The sequence below is a fragment of the Brachionichthys hirsutus genome, chromosome 11, assembly GCF_040956055.1.
Source record: "Brachionichthys hirsutus isolate HB-005 chromosome 11, CSIRO-AGI_Bhir_v1, whole genome shotgun sequence".
NCBI lineage: Eukaryota > Metazoa > Chordata > Actinopteri > Lophiiformes > Brachionichthyidae > Brachionichthys > Brachionichthys hirsutus.
The window spans coordinates 9,081,705-9,096,842 of NC_090907.1; the positions used below are offsets into that span (position 1 = coordinate 9,081,705).

Consider the following 15,138-nt stretch of genomic DNA (forward strand, 5'->3'; position numbering starts at 1 on the left):
CTAACTACACACCTGCATGCTCTCAATGTGTGTGTGATCAGCGTCTTACACAAGGCTCTGCAGGTAATTGCTGTTTACCATTGCTACTTGAAAAGGAGATGTCAGGTTGCTCAATAAGGTTAGCAATAACAGCTACAAAATGTGCACTTTGCGTCACTTTGAATGGAGGCCTGCCGTCTGACAGAAGATGCACTTTGCTTCACCAACTTTCCTGTCTTGCGGTGCGTTTCCACAAAACTCTTCATTTTGGGTTTGCTCAGAATCTGTTGCCGCTTTTTCCAGCATCCTCTCGCGATCATTTAAGTTTTGTTGTAAATAGCTTTGTTTGCAACATGGCAAAATTTGACTAAAAATTTTATTTAAGGCTAATTTCCACTTCCAAGAACAGTTCCAAGGCAGAATTTAAAGGCTACCACAGGAAGATTTTCAAAGAAAGTTCCATGTATCTTATAATTAAAGAGCATATATAATAATGACATGTACTTACCTACTGGGAGAAGAAGAAAAAATACATTTAAATAGCCTTTCAAAGAATTCAGCACTTTATATCTAAAATGTTTGGAGGAAATGAACTATAACACTCAGGATTAATTAACACAAGCAAGATGGCACATCTTGAGGTGTGACACAAGGTGCATGTGTCATCAAGTCCCAACTCCATTCACACCACTTAATGGTATTTCAGGTTGGACATTCACTGAGATCAAAAAATAATAATGTGTGGGGTTTGAGACAAGGGGAAGAGAAAGACATCCAAGACTCCCAAAAGCAACACGCATCAAGGCAGAAAATGGTCATTATAAACCGAAATTAACAAGTCAAATTCATTTAAGTTTTAAAAATGCCAGTCTCTTACTCGTGGTCTCATGCCTGCAATAAGAATATGGGAAACACGGTGACCAGCGTCTGATGCTGTCATACAACTCATATTGATTGTTTCTGTGAGGATGGTGAAAATTAAATGAGCATCTTGGGTTCTCACTGATTTAAAGTCCCCTGTTGCTTGTTGGAGTTGCATTTCAAAAGAAACACAGATTAACGAATAGAACAAGTCATTTCACTCACTCTCACTCCGTGTACAGTGCTCCTCCTAATGATGAGTACTTTATTTATTTATTTATTTATTTCATTAATTTGTTCATTGCTGGGGGGGGGGGGGTTCCCCGGACTTCCTAACAGCCTCCCTCCGGCTGGAGGCGTTACGCTGCGCGCTGGTCGCTGGTCGCCTCCAGGGCGGTGGCTGCGCAGGCATGTCCGAGAGCGGGACGCTCAGCGGGGAGTTGAGGGAGTCACGACGAGAGACGGAAGCCTGGCTGCGTGTTGGCGCGATGCACGCACGCTTTCCTGCGTTTGATCCGAGCCGCGCAACTTTGACAGCGACTATATGGCGTGTGCGCCGCCAGTGACGCGCACCGACGCTCCCGGAGAAATGAGTCCGCACACCTGCATCCACACACACGCACACACGCACACACACACACACACACACACACACACACACACACACACACACACACACATCATGTCGGCACTTACACACTGTGCGCAAACTGGAGGTAAGAGCGCAAGTCAAATCCAGTCACTGACGCACGGAAGACTTTCCTCGTCACAAATTCACTCATAGTGTGAAAATATTTAAATGGCCGAGACTGAAATGCTGAATGACGTCTAAGTCTCACAACAGATGAGACGTGCACGCCACGCCGCGCACGGCTCATCCCCGCGTCAGCTCGAGGCAGCGCGACTGGATGGAGCAGACAAAGACGAGCTGCCGGGGGCGCGACTTCGCTGCAACGATGATTTTTCATCTGCCACTTAAAATGGAAGGAACCGAACGACAACAGAAAAGTTGCCTCCCATCTAAGAAAATAATAATAATAATCATAATAATAATGATAAATAAAAACTTGTGCAGCCGCATTCGGCTTCTCGTAGCGCCGCACAATCCAACTTCTCATTCCAGCACAGACGGTCCTCTGGTCGAAGCCCGTTGAAAGGCGAATGAACTCTCTTTGAATCGAACACTTGAACTCACGTGCGACATGATCATATGTCCTGTGATCTTCACACTTCACGCCCCCCCCCCCCCCCCCCCCCCTCCCCGCACACCACGCCCGTCTCTCCAGCATCAGCAACACCCACAGCGCTCACCTTTAACGACGTCTGCACAGAGGCTGTAAAGGATGAAGATCAAGTGCTGCTGGAAAATCATCTTCTTCTCTTTTCCTTCTCAATGTGGCGTGGACTCTCCGCTCGCGTCTGTCTTTCCTCCTCGTCGGGTCGGACTTATCCAGGTAAAGGCGCAGTGTCGGACTGAGCGGAGTTACATTGATGAGGAGTCCCGGTGTGTTTTTCAAAGATCCGAAGGCAGTGTTTGCTGGAGTGTAGCAGGACGGCAGTAAAGCTCGTCGGGCAAGTGCAGCTCCTGCCTCCCTTTATTGCCTTTCTCTTTGACTAGCTGCAGAGAGCAAGAGTCCCGCCCACGCCTTTTGACTAATGAAGATGCTTCACCAATGGATACATCCTAGAAATAGTTCTTATCTCTGGTAAACTGTCAAAAACAATTGCACTGCGTGAAATAAGGGGCGACTTTCTTGCATCCGTCTCAGGGATGCTGTGATTTTGAGGAGCGATATATCAAATGTCAGTGTCAAAATGTCTGTGTAATTCTCCACAGGAGCGACACGGGTTGTTTAGGTCCATCATGAAATTAATAATATAAAACAAGGTCACAAGTCACAAATATGCACCAACAAATGGCCTCTCTGGCTCTCAAAGGCTGTATTGATGACACTCTGGAGCACAAGCCTTGACAGTCAGGGTGCAAAAATCACCAGTGATTTAATGTATTAAAATATGCCCACAGCTAATATAATTACTTTTAGACAGTTTTGAAGAGTCATCCCGGAGTCATAACACCATTATTAGCAGATAAATATGCCTGCAGTCAACATTATGTTTCTCTGGAAAACCTGGCACTTATCTCTCTTACATTTTACACTCGTAAAGTCTGTCTTGGATTCTTGAGAATAGAATGAAAAGGACAACACAGAACCAAAGAAGGACCCGCTGGTGGAAAGGCTGCGACCGTCCGAGAGGTTGTGACCAGGCGTGTGGAGGTGTGTCAGGGAATCAGTGCACAGGCACGAGTTAGGTTAATGGGCTCCTGGACATCCCTCTTTCTTTCAAGGGCTGAGAGGTGCACAGAAATGAGCGTGTCTATCCCTAAAGACAGAGGGGGGGGGGGGGGGGGGGGCAGCAGCTCCAGCCGGGATCGTTTTCTAAGCCCATCGCAAGGATTTTACACATGGTTTAACATGCTGCAAGTGGAATTTGGTTCCATTTTGCACAGTGGCCTTCTATGCCACTCCCACTCCAAATCAAATTTCTAGTCAAGCCATACCTGAGAAGAAAAAACTGCTGCTCAAAATACATTCCGGTATTTTAAATCAGTAGCTGTTCTCCACAGCCATTCATGATTTAAGGAAGAAATTAGTCGAATTGATTCTTATTGCTTTTTCAAATTCATTAAAGCGTTTGATTGGAAGGAGGAACTATCACCAAGACATGTGTTTGTGCACTTCTGTTTGCTGATGCTGCATTCCAGGCTTGGAGCCGTGCAGCATCCCGAGTCCCCATGGAGCCATTGCCTTCCTGAACTGTAAAGCTTGAAGGACTGAGTGCTCTTGTGTGACATACATTTTCAATGGAATTTACTTATAATTCAGAGGGGAACTTTGCAAAGCCAATTACCATGAGGATGGCGGTAAGGAGTCAATCCCATGTGTCAATTCCCCGTCATTTCAAAGATCTTTCAGAGCAGATTTCCACTCATACACCTTTAAAACGGTGAGAATTTATTGACTATGTGAGTTCAGCGGAAAAACACAGGATGCTGACACAGGTCTGTAAAGCAGAGGAGCATTTCTCTCAGGGATATTATGCTGCATACTTCTCTGTGCTTGTATCGTTTAAAATGCCCAAATGTGCTGCATTTGTCTGATTCAACAAGGTCATTAAATACTCTAGAGAACTTATAACTAGAATATAAAAAGGCTTTATCTCATGGTTGTTTTGAGCTTTCAGCACTAATCAATTGCGAGTTTCCATTGGGGCGTGCAGGGAACAAAATGTTAATGCTAAACTGAGTTACACAAACACGCCTCATCTTACACACAATAGCATTTAATCCTCCTCATTGATTGCAAAACAACTCATCCAGACACACAAGGTGGACAATCTATTTCAGGATTGGCCTAAACATCAGAATGTTTTATGTAAATGAAGGCTCCAGGTGATGAAGTGTGTTGCGAAGGATCAGGATTGAAGGCTGTGTTAATCTTTTTGTCATTTAAGCAATACTGTATAACACAGTATAGAATATAGATTCAAGTTTTTAATGTATTCTGTGATTGAGTTAATGCCTATACTCCCTCCACAGCTAATCAAGCGCCTCATGACATATAGAATCTATAATAGGGACACATTGAGTGCAGGGTGCGACAATGGGCTCATGTATTCATACAAAGTAACTGAGACACCGCCACACTAATAGTTTCCCAAAGCGGCGAACTGCACTTCCGAAAAGTTCCATTCTCAGCACAACTTTCCCCGTCTTTGTTGCTCCTTTCTCCAACGCATTTGAAACATGTTGATTGCGTTAAATTTAAGTAGCTAACGTAGCGTTGCCCGTTTCTCCCTCGTGCCGATCCCAGGAGGAAAGCAGAGGGCTGCGTCAGGAATGGCATCCGTCGTAATTTGTTTTTGCCAAATAAAAAAAAAAATTCTAATCAAAGTAAATGGTTTGGACATCTCCAGAGGAGAGACAGGGACTATATCGGGAGAAGGATGCTGAGGATGGAACTGCCAGGGAACAGGGCTAGAGGTCGACCCAGGAGGAGATACATGGACGTAGTGAGGGAGGACATGAGAGTGGCTGGTGTTGGGGAGGACGATGATTTGCTGTGGCGACCCCTCAAGGGACAAGCCGACAGTACAGCAGTAGTGACAGTAGATCAGAGCTTTATGTTCTTTCCTTATCCCTGTAAGAATATTTACTATTGATGGCTGGATGCATGGGAATACAATTCCATCTGTTTATTGCCATATTGATGGGACGTCAGGAACAACTACGTTTGCTAACGTGTTTTCTGAATAAGAACACTCAAGTCAGCACTCCCTCCATGTCATCATGTGCTGCAGTAGTTGCAATAATAACTTAACTATGTTGTCTATGTGCATGCATGTTACTGGATTTCAGCTTCAAAAACACTTTCACATGTACTGTTTGATGTTCTGATTGCTTTAAATCCAGGTTGAAAATTCCAGATGCTCCTCTCCTCTCCTCTCCTCATCTCACGCTCACCTCACTCTGAAATACAAATAACAGATAATGAGAATTTTCTGTAAATATTATGAATTTTTAAAGGATCTTTTAGGTTACCCAATCAAATTATATGTAATGTATGTGTATATTAACATGAAATAAATGATTTATCTGCTAAAACGAGGGAGTTGACCCAACATACTCATCGCTCCTCTTCATTGCACTCTTCTTCATTGCACTCTTCATGCCAACTCCTGTATTCTCTTTTCTTTCTCTATATCAAAAATCCTGTCATCTAAAGTTATGTTCTGCAGCACCGAATAACATTAAATCAGTGTAGTGTACATCGATGAGTTCTAAGGTGCCACGATTGTTAGTATTTTCACCCACAGAATGTATACAGCAGACACAGTGCCTGTGCAGACAAACGTGTCTGGGGAAGGTTAGCATTAAAATTTTATATGTTGCACATGGGCATGAATTTATCAATCTTGTCATCTGTTTCTGGACAAGATCAAACTGAGAGAATGAAAACTTGCAAGCGAATGCTGGTAGTTAAAGTAAAATAAAAAATATTGACATGCAATTCTTGGCAGGAATGTCATTCCAAAATCAGGTCTTTATTAAAATTGCACAATACAGAGTGAAAGAAAAGAGAAAAAAAATGAATGAATATGATTTTTTTTCTATTTGCTACTAATATCACGGTTAGTAATTGATCAGAATTTAGTGGTTAAATGAAGGTTTTCCGCCTATAAACAGGATAATTTTAATCTGGGAAAAAAATCCATAAATGAACATTTCATTAGCGAACAAACAGCAAATTTCTAGGTGATATTTGAAAGAAGCCTGATCGAAGGTAGCAGAAGTGTTAGGTCCAGTGTAGCGAGGGTCTGAGACATAAAAGGATTGCCCCATCAGGTGCTCAAGCCGGGTTCCTGGGCGTTCACACAACCAGTCCGCATGTGTTTTGTGGATTTGGAGAAGGCGTTTAACTGCTCGCCTCATGGTATCTTGTGGGGGGGGGGGGGGGCTTCGAGTGTACGGCATCCGACACCCTTTGCCAGGCCTGTCCGGTCCCTGTTAAAGTGAAACATGTTGGCTTTTAGCATTTGAATCTTTTCGACATGTTTCACCCCTCAAGAAAAAGTACAGAATTCCTGGAGACATTTTCTCTCCACCTCGCTATTCAGTGTCGATATCAGCAAAGCCTGGAACCCTGTTTATGCAAGCACTTTGAATCAGAGCTCACGTCTATGATAGCTCCAGCAGCTGGAGTTCTCACAAATCGCTGCATGGAAAATGGTCTGATTTCAGGATTTAGCTGCCTGTAGTGGAATTCTCTTATATATTATATTCATTTCTTGAAACCCTTTGATATGGATGCAGCATTTTAATACCCCAGCTCGATTTTGCTATGTCCCGGTCAGTGTACTTTCTATTTACCGTCATTATGCTGTTCCAACCACCAGCCCCATTATCATTAAAGTTATTTTGTATTTGCATTTCAACTGACAATTCAAGCTCCTTTTAGTAGTTACGGCTGCAGCAAAATAAAATGTCACTTAAAGCATCAAGGTCAGTGTACATTTATAAGAACAAGACAACATCAAGAAACTCCAGCAGTAACCTTCTTTGGTGTATCATAATTAAATCATAATAAAATATCATAATAAACTAAATGGGAAAATATAAGCATCACAATTTCGCACAACTTGCTAAGCAGTTAACAAACTTTACCAAAAGTTTCGATGCCTGGATTGCTGTGTTGTACACAGAATTATGATGCCTAGAGTTTCATAGCTCATCAGCACTCCCAGCACCTCCTTTGCTTATCTTTGCATAACTACACATCCTGGTCATGTTTCCTTTCTCCTCCTGACCATCTGTTCCCTGCTGCCAATCTTCTGAGCATGCCAACTTCTGCCTCTACACCCTGACACCCTCCCCTAAGTAAGACAATCTCAGGACTGATATTAAATTCTCCCCTTCTTCCTTCTCTATTTTCTATCTGCCATCTTTCTGTCACACACACACACACACACGCACACACACACACCCACACACAGAGAGACACCACACAATGTAAATAATAATAATTAATAGTTTTATTTTAGTTAGTTTATGTTGCCCATGTCAGTCCATGTAGGTCAGCATCATATGTGTGTAAATAGATACTTTAAAATAAATCGTGACTAGAAAAGCACTCAGCGCAGACCTCCTTGTTATTTTGCATCAATGGAGTAATTTATTTTTATTGGGATTGTTACATGTTGATGATTTATGTACTAAAGACTCAACGGAAACAAGACCGCAAGGGCTTTTTTGAAATGCTCCTCTTAGACAGGATGTTTGACTGTACTTGTACTGTAATACATACTACTGTGTGACTGTACTTGTACTGCTCCTACATTCTATCTAATAAATATATTCATCATCATCATCATCAATTGAGTTTTCAATGTTAAAATGTAATATTCTTTCCTAACATCATTCTGGATCCGATACAATTGAAATTCGGTGGTGAGATAGAGGTCCCCAACAATTTCATAAACATTAATCAATAATCAACCGAGATATTGAGGAACAAATTTTGATGCTCCATTGGCTGTAATGCCGCCAAAAATGTCAAAGTAATCCAGAATCCAGGATTTCTTCTGGATTATCACCAAAATGTAATTATCTGTTCCTGGTAAGATTCCAAACATTTCCTGAAACTTCATCCAAGATCCGTTGAGAACGTTTTGAGTTACCTTGCTAAAAGACAAAAACAACCCAACACAGGTGGAAACAGATTCACCTCGGCGGAGGAGGTTACAACACAGTAGAGGTTTTAATTGTATGCAGGTTGTAATTGTTCAGTATGTTATATAATAATCATGATATTATTCCTCTAATTTTAAGTACATTTTTATTAACTCAGAAATATAAACTGTTAGAAACAAATGTCTCCGTGGACATGAATAAATAATTAAATAAATCTGCAGCCAAATGTATGTGTCAGAATAAGTTGTATTTCATCTATATAAAACAATACCATATTTTTCGCCGGCAGCACATGAGTGTACCTTCTCTTTGACAAGCCTCTACACTCACTCCTTCTTTTGGCAGCCACTCCAGTGTATTACAGCCTCAGGCTTTTAAAGAAATGACAAACACACTCTTCACAAACAAGTGAAAGTGTGTTGGAAAAAAATCTCAAGCTTAACAGTGATGCATGTGGGTACAGTAAAACAAAGCGGCGGTCAACACCTTCAGCAAAGCTTATTTTGATCAGGAGTGTCAAAATTATTCGGGTTAATCTTATTATTATTACTTTTTTTTTTACAAGAGTTTTCAAAGGTTTTGCAATAGAAGCATCAAATGGAAGATATAACCAAGTAATAGTAAAATAAAAATGCATCATAAATGTTGTTTTGGAGAAAAAGTGAAAATCCATCAGTGCATTATGCAGAACTAATGCATAATTTAGATATAGATAAAATTTTCATCAAGGCAACATGATGACTGAGGTACATGCAATTACAAGCTTTGCCCACTTCAAAGTAAAATAAACTGATATAAATAAATGAGGGTAAGTAAGGAAACATGCATTCAGGCTAAGTTTTATAATGATGTTTGTGGTCAGGTGAACTATCCCACTGTCAGATTCATACAGAACAGAACAACCTGCTGATGCTTGGGTTTTTTTAGCTGCTTGAAACTCCACATGTCTCCCAAACAGCAGTCCCAACCACCACAGTGTTATGGTTCTGTGTCAGGTATGTGGTTCTGTGTGCAAAATGACACATCTGTTCTGTAATCAAGTATTGAAACATGTCTGGCAGCATCTCCCACCGTTGTGATGTCACATCGGGGGGGGGGGGGGGGGGGGGGGTGCGTTCACAAGATGTGCGTGCACTCTCCCCGTGTCTGCGCTCTGCACGTCCTCGCTCTACCCGTGCATGAGTTGAAGAAGAAGAATAAGAACAGAGTGGATAAAGTTGGTGGTAATGTTCCGGCGAAAAGTGTCAACACGGTTTTCACCTCACCGGTTACCATGGTAGCGTACAGCTGCGCGACTCGGGTTCTCACTATGACTTTAGTTTTGGTTTAATTTTCAGAGGCGTTTCTGACAGAGCAGTTTGTCACAGATATTTCATACAAGTGTTTGGGAACTGCGATAACTAGTGGAAAAGGGTATAATATGTGAGCTTTAAATAATTATATATTTTTTTGTTTAATTTCACTATTCAGATATTTTCTCTAATCACAACAGTAAATATATTTGGCTGCACTGACTGAAATATTTTTAGAAGCATTTTGTATTTATTTATTTATTTATTTTTTTACATTTATTTCCATTCAATCAACAGATTTTTCCTCCACACCTCATTACCACTTCACTTTTTCACTTTCACAAAGACATCCAGACACCTCTGGAGTGTATTAGTAGGGCCCACAACCTGCTGTTCCTCAAGCTGCGCTGCTAATTTTAGATGACTCTGTAGCCCCTGTACATGTAACGCAAGGTGAACAACCAAAGACAAAGCACACTGAACATAAAGGTTACATTTTTGTGCCAAACAGACAATGGGAGCACTTTAAATGATTCAATCTGATGATCAAAATAGATTTTCCAATTTGTCATTTTTGTACCGTTACATTTTTCACATTAAAGCACAAAAATCAAAACTAGCCTTGCAGATAATACTAATTTCCCCTGGGTATTACTGCTCACTAACAGTGCAAGAAAAATAACATGATTAGTTCTTCTGTGATTTGTGTGTTGCTATGATATATCTCATTTATGTGACGAATATTCCAAAACCAGTCCCGCAAAACATTTGATTTCAGTAGTTCCATTTGACGCATTTCATTCATCATACTTGATGGCAAATTTTGAATGATTTCTCCAAATGAAATGTCAACATGTCATGGATCAAACCAATTTCTAATGTCAGTATTTTCACCTGGAAAATTGGAAAGGAATTCACCTGAAGAAAAAAGTGTGTTTTCTCGTAGGGTTGAAGTAATTCATCAAAAATACCATGATTCCTTTGCCAGAGAGAAAGCAATCACTGATGTTACCTTCCTTTGGCACATGCAACATTTCATTTCATCAAAGAATTCCTCACTCATTGCTATTCACTCCCTCTGTCCATGTGTGCAGGGTGAGCTTCATGGTCTTGACAATTATGAGGCGGAAATCTGTTGTTTTCTTTGAGGTACATAGCAATAAGCCATTTCCAACTGTGCTTAAGTTTTTCCGATTCAGCCCTTGAAAATGAAATGCACCCCATATCAGCTCTCATCTCCTTTGAAATGATGACACTTCAGGCGTTATAGACCATTATCAATCTAATAGTCTCACGCAGCACTGTAGCAGCGAGGGGGGGGGGGGGTTGCAGCAGCTACGGCTGCTTTACTTTCCCCAATCAATTAGATCTGTGAAATCCATTTCTCCTTGCATGTTTGCTCTTGTTTGCAATAATTACAACCTCTGCCCCAAACAGGCTTGATAAACACCACCTGATTTAGAAGTGTTTGTTCAGATCGGAGGGACCTGCTGCTTGTCTTGCTGTTTATAAAGCGTGGAAATCTACAGGGATTACACATGCTCATCACCATCTGTGGCATTACTCCAAAAACAGGTCTGCTCAGAGAAGAGCCCTATCAGGGCACTCTGAGGAGGAGACACAGTCAGACTGGCATATAATGGGCTGCTTTCACCCCATCTACAGCACAATGCCATAGCCATTAATTGGGCTGCTAGCAGAACCATATACTTTCCCAACCTCAATATATGTCTATGTTTGGATAATAATAGTTGGTAAGCGCTGCTGCCTGAAAGAAAGAAGCTCACAGATTCTAATCTGAATCAGGGCCTTTCTGTGAGGAGTTTCCATGTTCGCCCCGTGTCTGCGTGGGTTCTCTCCGGGTTCTCCGGCTTCCTCCCACCACCAAAAACATGCAAATTAGGTTAATTGGTTGCACTAAATTGCCCATATGTGTGAGCGAGTGTGTGAAGGATTGTCTGTCTGTGTGTGGCCCTGTGATAAACTGGTGGCTTTTACCCCGCTTGTCGGCCATTTACTGCTAGAATAAGATCCAGCACGAGCCGCAACCCGGTAACGGACAAAACGGTTCAGAGAATGAATGAATGAATGAATGAACTTTACTGACTCACGATAGTTGGTTGTAACAAATCACAATGGACTCTCATGTCTGCCAAATACTGAAAACGATGGAACATTGACAATAATAGACCATTATATAGCAGTTCCCAAATTTAGGCAGAAAACTACATGTGTATACACAGATAACCTGGAAAAAAAACCTCGAATCCGATAAACTCGCCTAAAAATAGGCTAATTAAATAAATTGAAGAAAGCAGCAATGAAATGCAAGTTTTTAGGGTCTCTATCTTGTGTGATTCTTCATTGTGGATGAGAAATTATATAGACCCTTTTCTTTTGAATTCTTAAATTTAGAACAGACTGAAAGCTTGACTGTCAAAAAAACCCAAAACTTTTTAGAATCACAGATTGAGGGTCCCTATTCATTGGATTTACCCTCCTGTTACCTCATCACTATTTCATATTTCATAGAGGCCAGCAGGCAAATCAGTGGTTCACCAGTTAAAAGAAGGAACGGCAACTCATTCACTTCATGCAAAGCAAAACCTGAGTCTGCTGGGAAACAAGCTTTACTCTTTGTAATGCACCACTTTCAAAGCAGCAAAGCACATTTGAATGTTTGATTGAGACCACAGCAGGAAGTCTTGAAAGAAATAACCCTCAAGTATACAAAGGGCCAGTTTTTATATCATTATTATATCAAATGTTGATATAAGAGATTCTCAACACTAACTAACCTTGGAAAGTTTTTTTTTCACCTCACCTCCTACAGAATGGCAACATCGACTTAAAAACAAAAGCCTTCAACATTTCATGGTGCTAAACTTTCAACTATTCTAAACAGCACGTTGTTCCTTTTAATGTAGAATAGCAAATATAAATGTCACACTAATTGCTATTTTTGAGAAAGACTTTGACTTTTCTTTTATATAACTCAAACAAGAATTTGAAGCACTGCATAGCACGGAGGCCAGCCTTCTTGAAGAAACAAATGACCTTCTTTTAACAGTGTATGCTGGGGAATGTTCAATCTCAATCCTTTAAGACCTCAGTAAAGCTTTTGATACTGTAGATCATGCAATTTTAATTGACTGCCTCAAGCACTGGATGTGTATCGGAAATACTGCACTGTTGGTTCAACTACTACATTTCCCAAAGAACCTTCTCTTTGACTGTTGGCAATTTATCAATCATTTTATATTCATATATTGTGCTACAGCACTTATAATTTGAATGTGCAATGATTGCACCATTGTATTGTATTAAAAGTGATTTCAGGACCCCAGGAAGACTAGCCATTGCCATGAATATACTGTATGTAGGCATGACAGCTGCATATAACCAGCAGTGCATTTGTTATATTAAAGGGAAGAAAAAAAATAGACCAATGGTGAACCCAAATAACTTTTCTTTCACACTTTTTTGCATGTTTTGAATTAGACAGCTTCCACAGACACAAACTCTGGTTGTGAACATAATGCAGATGCTGTTCATGCATTCATTGTTTTTATTGCCTCGCTAAAGTTTGCAGTAAAATGGAAATGGGAACACATCTATATGATCTAATGCACTTTTGTGTCTAGAATTTTGGTCTGAGCGGTGACTGAAAATAGTTGCTTTATTTTTAAACCAATCTCACCCATATTGTTACAGCAACATTTTCAAGGAGGAAATGTTTTTTATTAGTAATGGTGTGCCACGTGGGCCAATACTGAATTAGTCATCAGAAGATATACTTTATATAATATTGAGGGGCAAGTGTAATTATTTTTCTCTAACCTTATTTGACAATCTTCTCCTTGTTCTGTGAAAGAAGCCTTGACTTTTCCAGGCTGAGGCGCAGCTGAAATCCGGCCTCTTCACCCCCTTTCTTTGACGCTGTCCCCAGAGCTCTGCGCTTCATTTAAACCACTTGGTGTGTTATATTGTAAGGTCAGGTGTTAACTCCTTCTGAAGGTAGCTGACTAGTCTGAAATTCTTAAATTAGTTTTGCTGAAACCGTTGCGTGTGCGGCGACACCAGCTCTCCTTACCTGCTGATGTCCTCAACCTACATGGAAACCACTTTGAGTCGTATATTTTAAACTCTGCTGCATTCGCTTCAATGCTTTACTCTGAAATATTCCGAATGAGCAGACAATGTCTGCACATCAAGCTGATGAGCGAGAGTCGTCAGGTATGTGATTCATACCTGGTGGGCACAGTCAGCACATGCTTTGTATTCTGCCTCTCACACACACAATCTGATAGCTCTGCTTCCGCCGTATCCAATATCTCTGAGTGAAAATCTCCTTACTCGTGTCAGTTCTCATTCCTTCCTGAGATCCCAGCTCCTGCATCCTTGAAATTGAAGGCCGACGTGAATCTTATCACCTCTCATTAGCTTCATTCCGATTCCGTCTGGCTCCTTTTATTGCTCAGTCTTAACCTTCTCACTTAGCAGCATTCACGGAGAAGTGCTGTCCTTCTGTCGGATGAATTATATCACTTGTAATATTTCAGCCAGCTGATCCCTGACATTTGATTCTCATTGGGAGGAGATTGTCAGTACTTTGCCTGGATCATGTTGCTAACAACGTTTCATTTTTAAACTGTCATACCGGTATTTTTTTTTTTTTACAGAAACCTTTTATAACAGCAGCATATGAGAAGTTTTATTTGTGTAGCTTAATTTTAGAGAAATTAACTTAGTGCCAAAGAAAGTGCATCACAACGTGCATATATTCTTAGTTGTTCATGGACTGTACGGTAATAAAACTGTCCAAGCTTAATTGTCTCAAATTGTTGTAAAAATCTGCAGCAATTTGAGATACAGAAAATTTAAGCAAAACATGTTGTTGGATAGATGTAGTTCCAACACCATCACACCATTTGATTTATTTTGCATTCTTGCAAATATTTCTTTTTGTTTTCCAATTCACAAATGAAAGAGCTGACTATACTGTCTGACAGCTGGACTTGGGCGATGTCTGTTGTTTTGAACAACATGTTCCTCCAGAGATGGTGATTAGGTGTCCACACACCCTCAATTGTATGAAGAGGGATGTTTTTGTCTTAATCAAATGCACAGACTGGTTGAAAAATTGAATCAAATTGACTGCAAATATAGATCCATTTGTCAAAAAGACAGATGCACTCTTCCTCTTTACTGACCTGCACTCGTCAGAACATCTTTACTTGCGATTTATTTATGGCATCTGGACATTTGGGCATTGTGTGTTTTCTAAATCAACTGATGTTTCTTGTTATTTTGCATATTTAACATCACATTTCTTTTTTACTTTGTCAATTTACTGCTGCTATTTGCTAAAATATTATCTTATTTATAAAAATATCTTAACAAATATCACAGTGTTGGAATTACTTACTGAGGTAACAATTTTCTCTCTATTTTTAGCGCTCATTCTCTTCTCCTTTTATAATATCCTTGCATGACCCTCAGATACTTTGCGCATGATTTAGCATTTAATTTCCACATCAAACTGTCAACTTCTCATTTGCAGAGATATTTTAAAAAGGTTTTTTTCTTTACTTATATATGTAAATAGTGTAATTGCCTGAGAATGATACATGAATGGCTGTTTCCAAAATGAATAAAACATTTTTCCGGTGGACTTTTTCAATAAAAGAAAATACAGAACAAAGGGATCCAGCAACTTTTAATGCCACGAGTTCAACATTTTCTCAAATATCT

At 40.4% G+C, this 15,138-nt stretch overlaps 1 protein-coding gene across 1 annotated transcript in view; it reads right to left on the minus strand.

The window, feature by feature from the left end:
• Positions 1–2,212, minus strand: part of cadm2b (cell adhesion molecule 2b) — a 112,925-nt gene extending 110,713 nt beyond the window's left edge. Inside the window, exon 1 of the mRNA XM_068745385.1 lies at positions 2,152–2,212. Coding sequence (XP_068601486.1) covers positions 2,152–2,212 — 61 coding nt within the window. The remainder of the gene's footprint in view (positions 1–2,151) is intronic.
• Between the last annotated feature and the right edge of the window lie 12,926 nt (positions 2,213–15,138).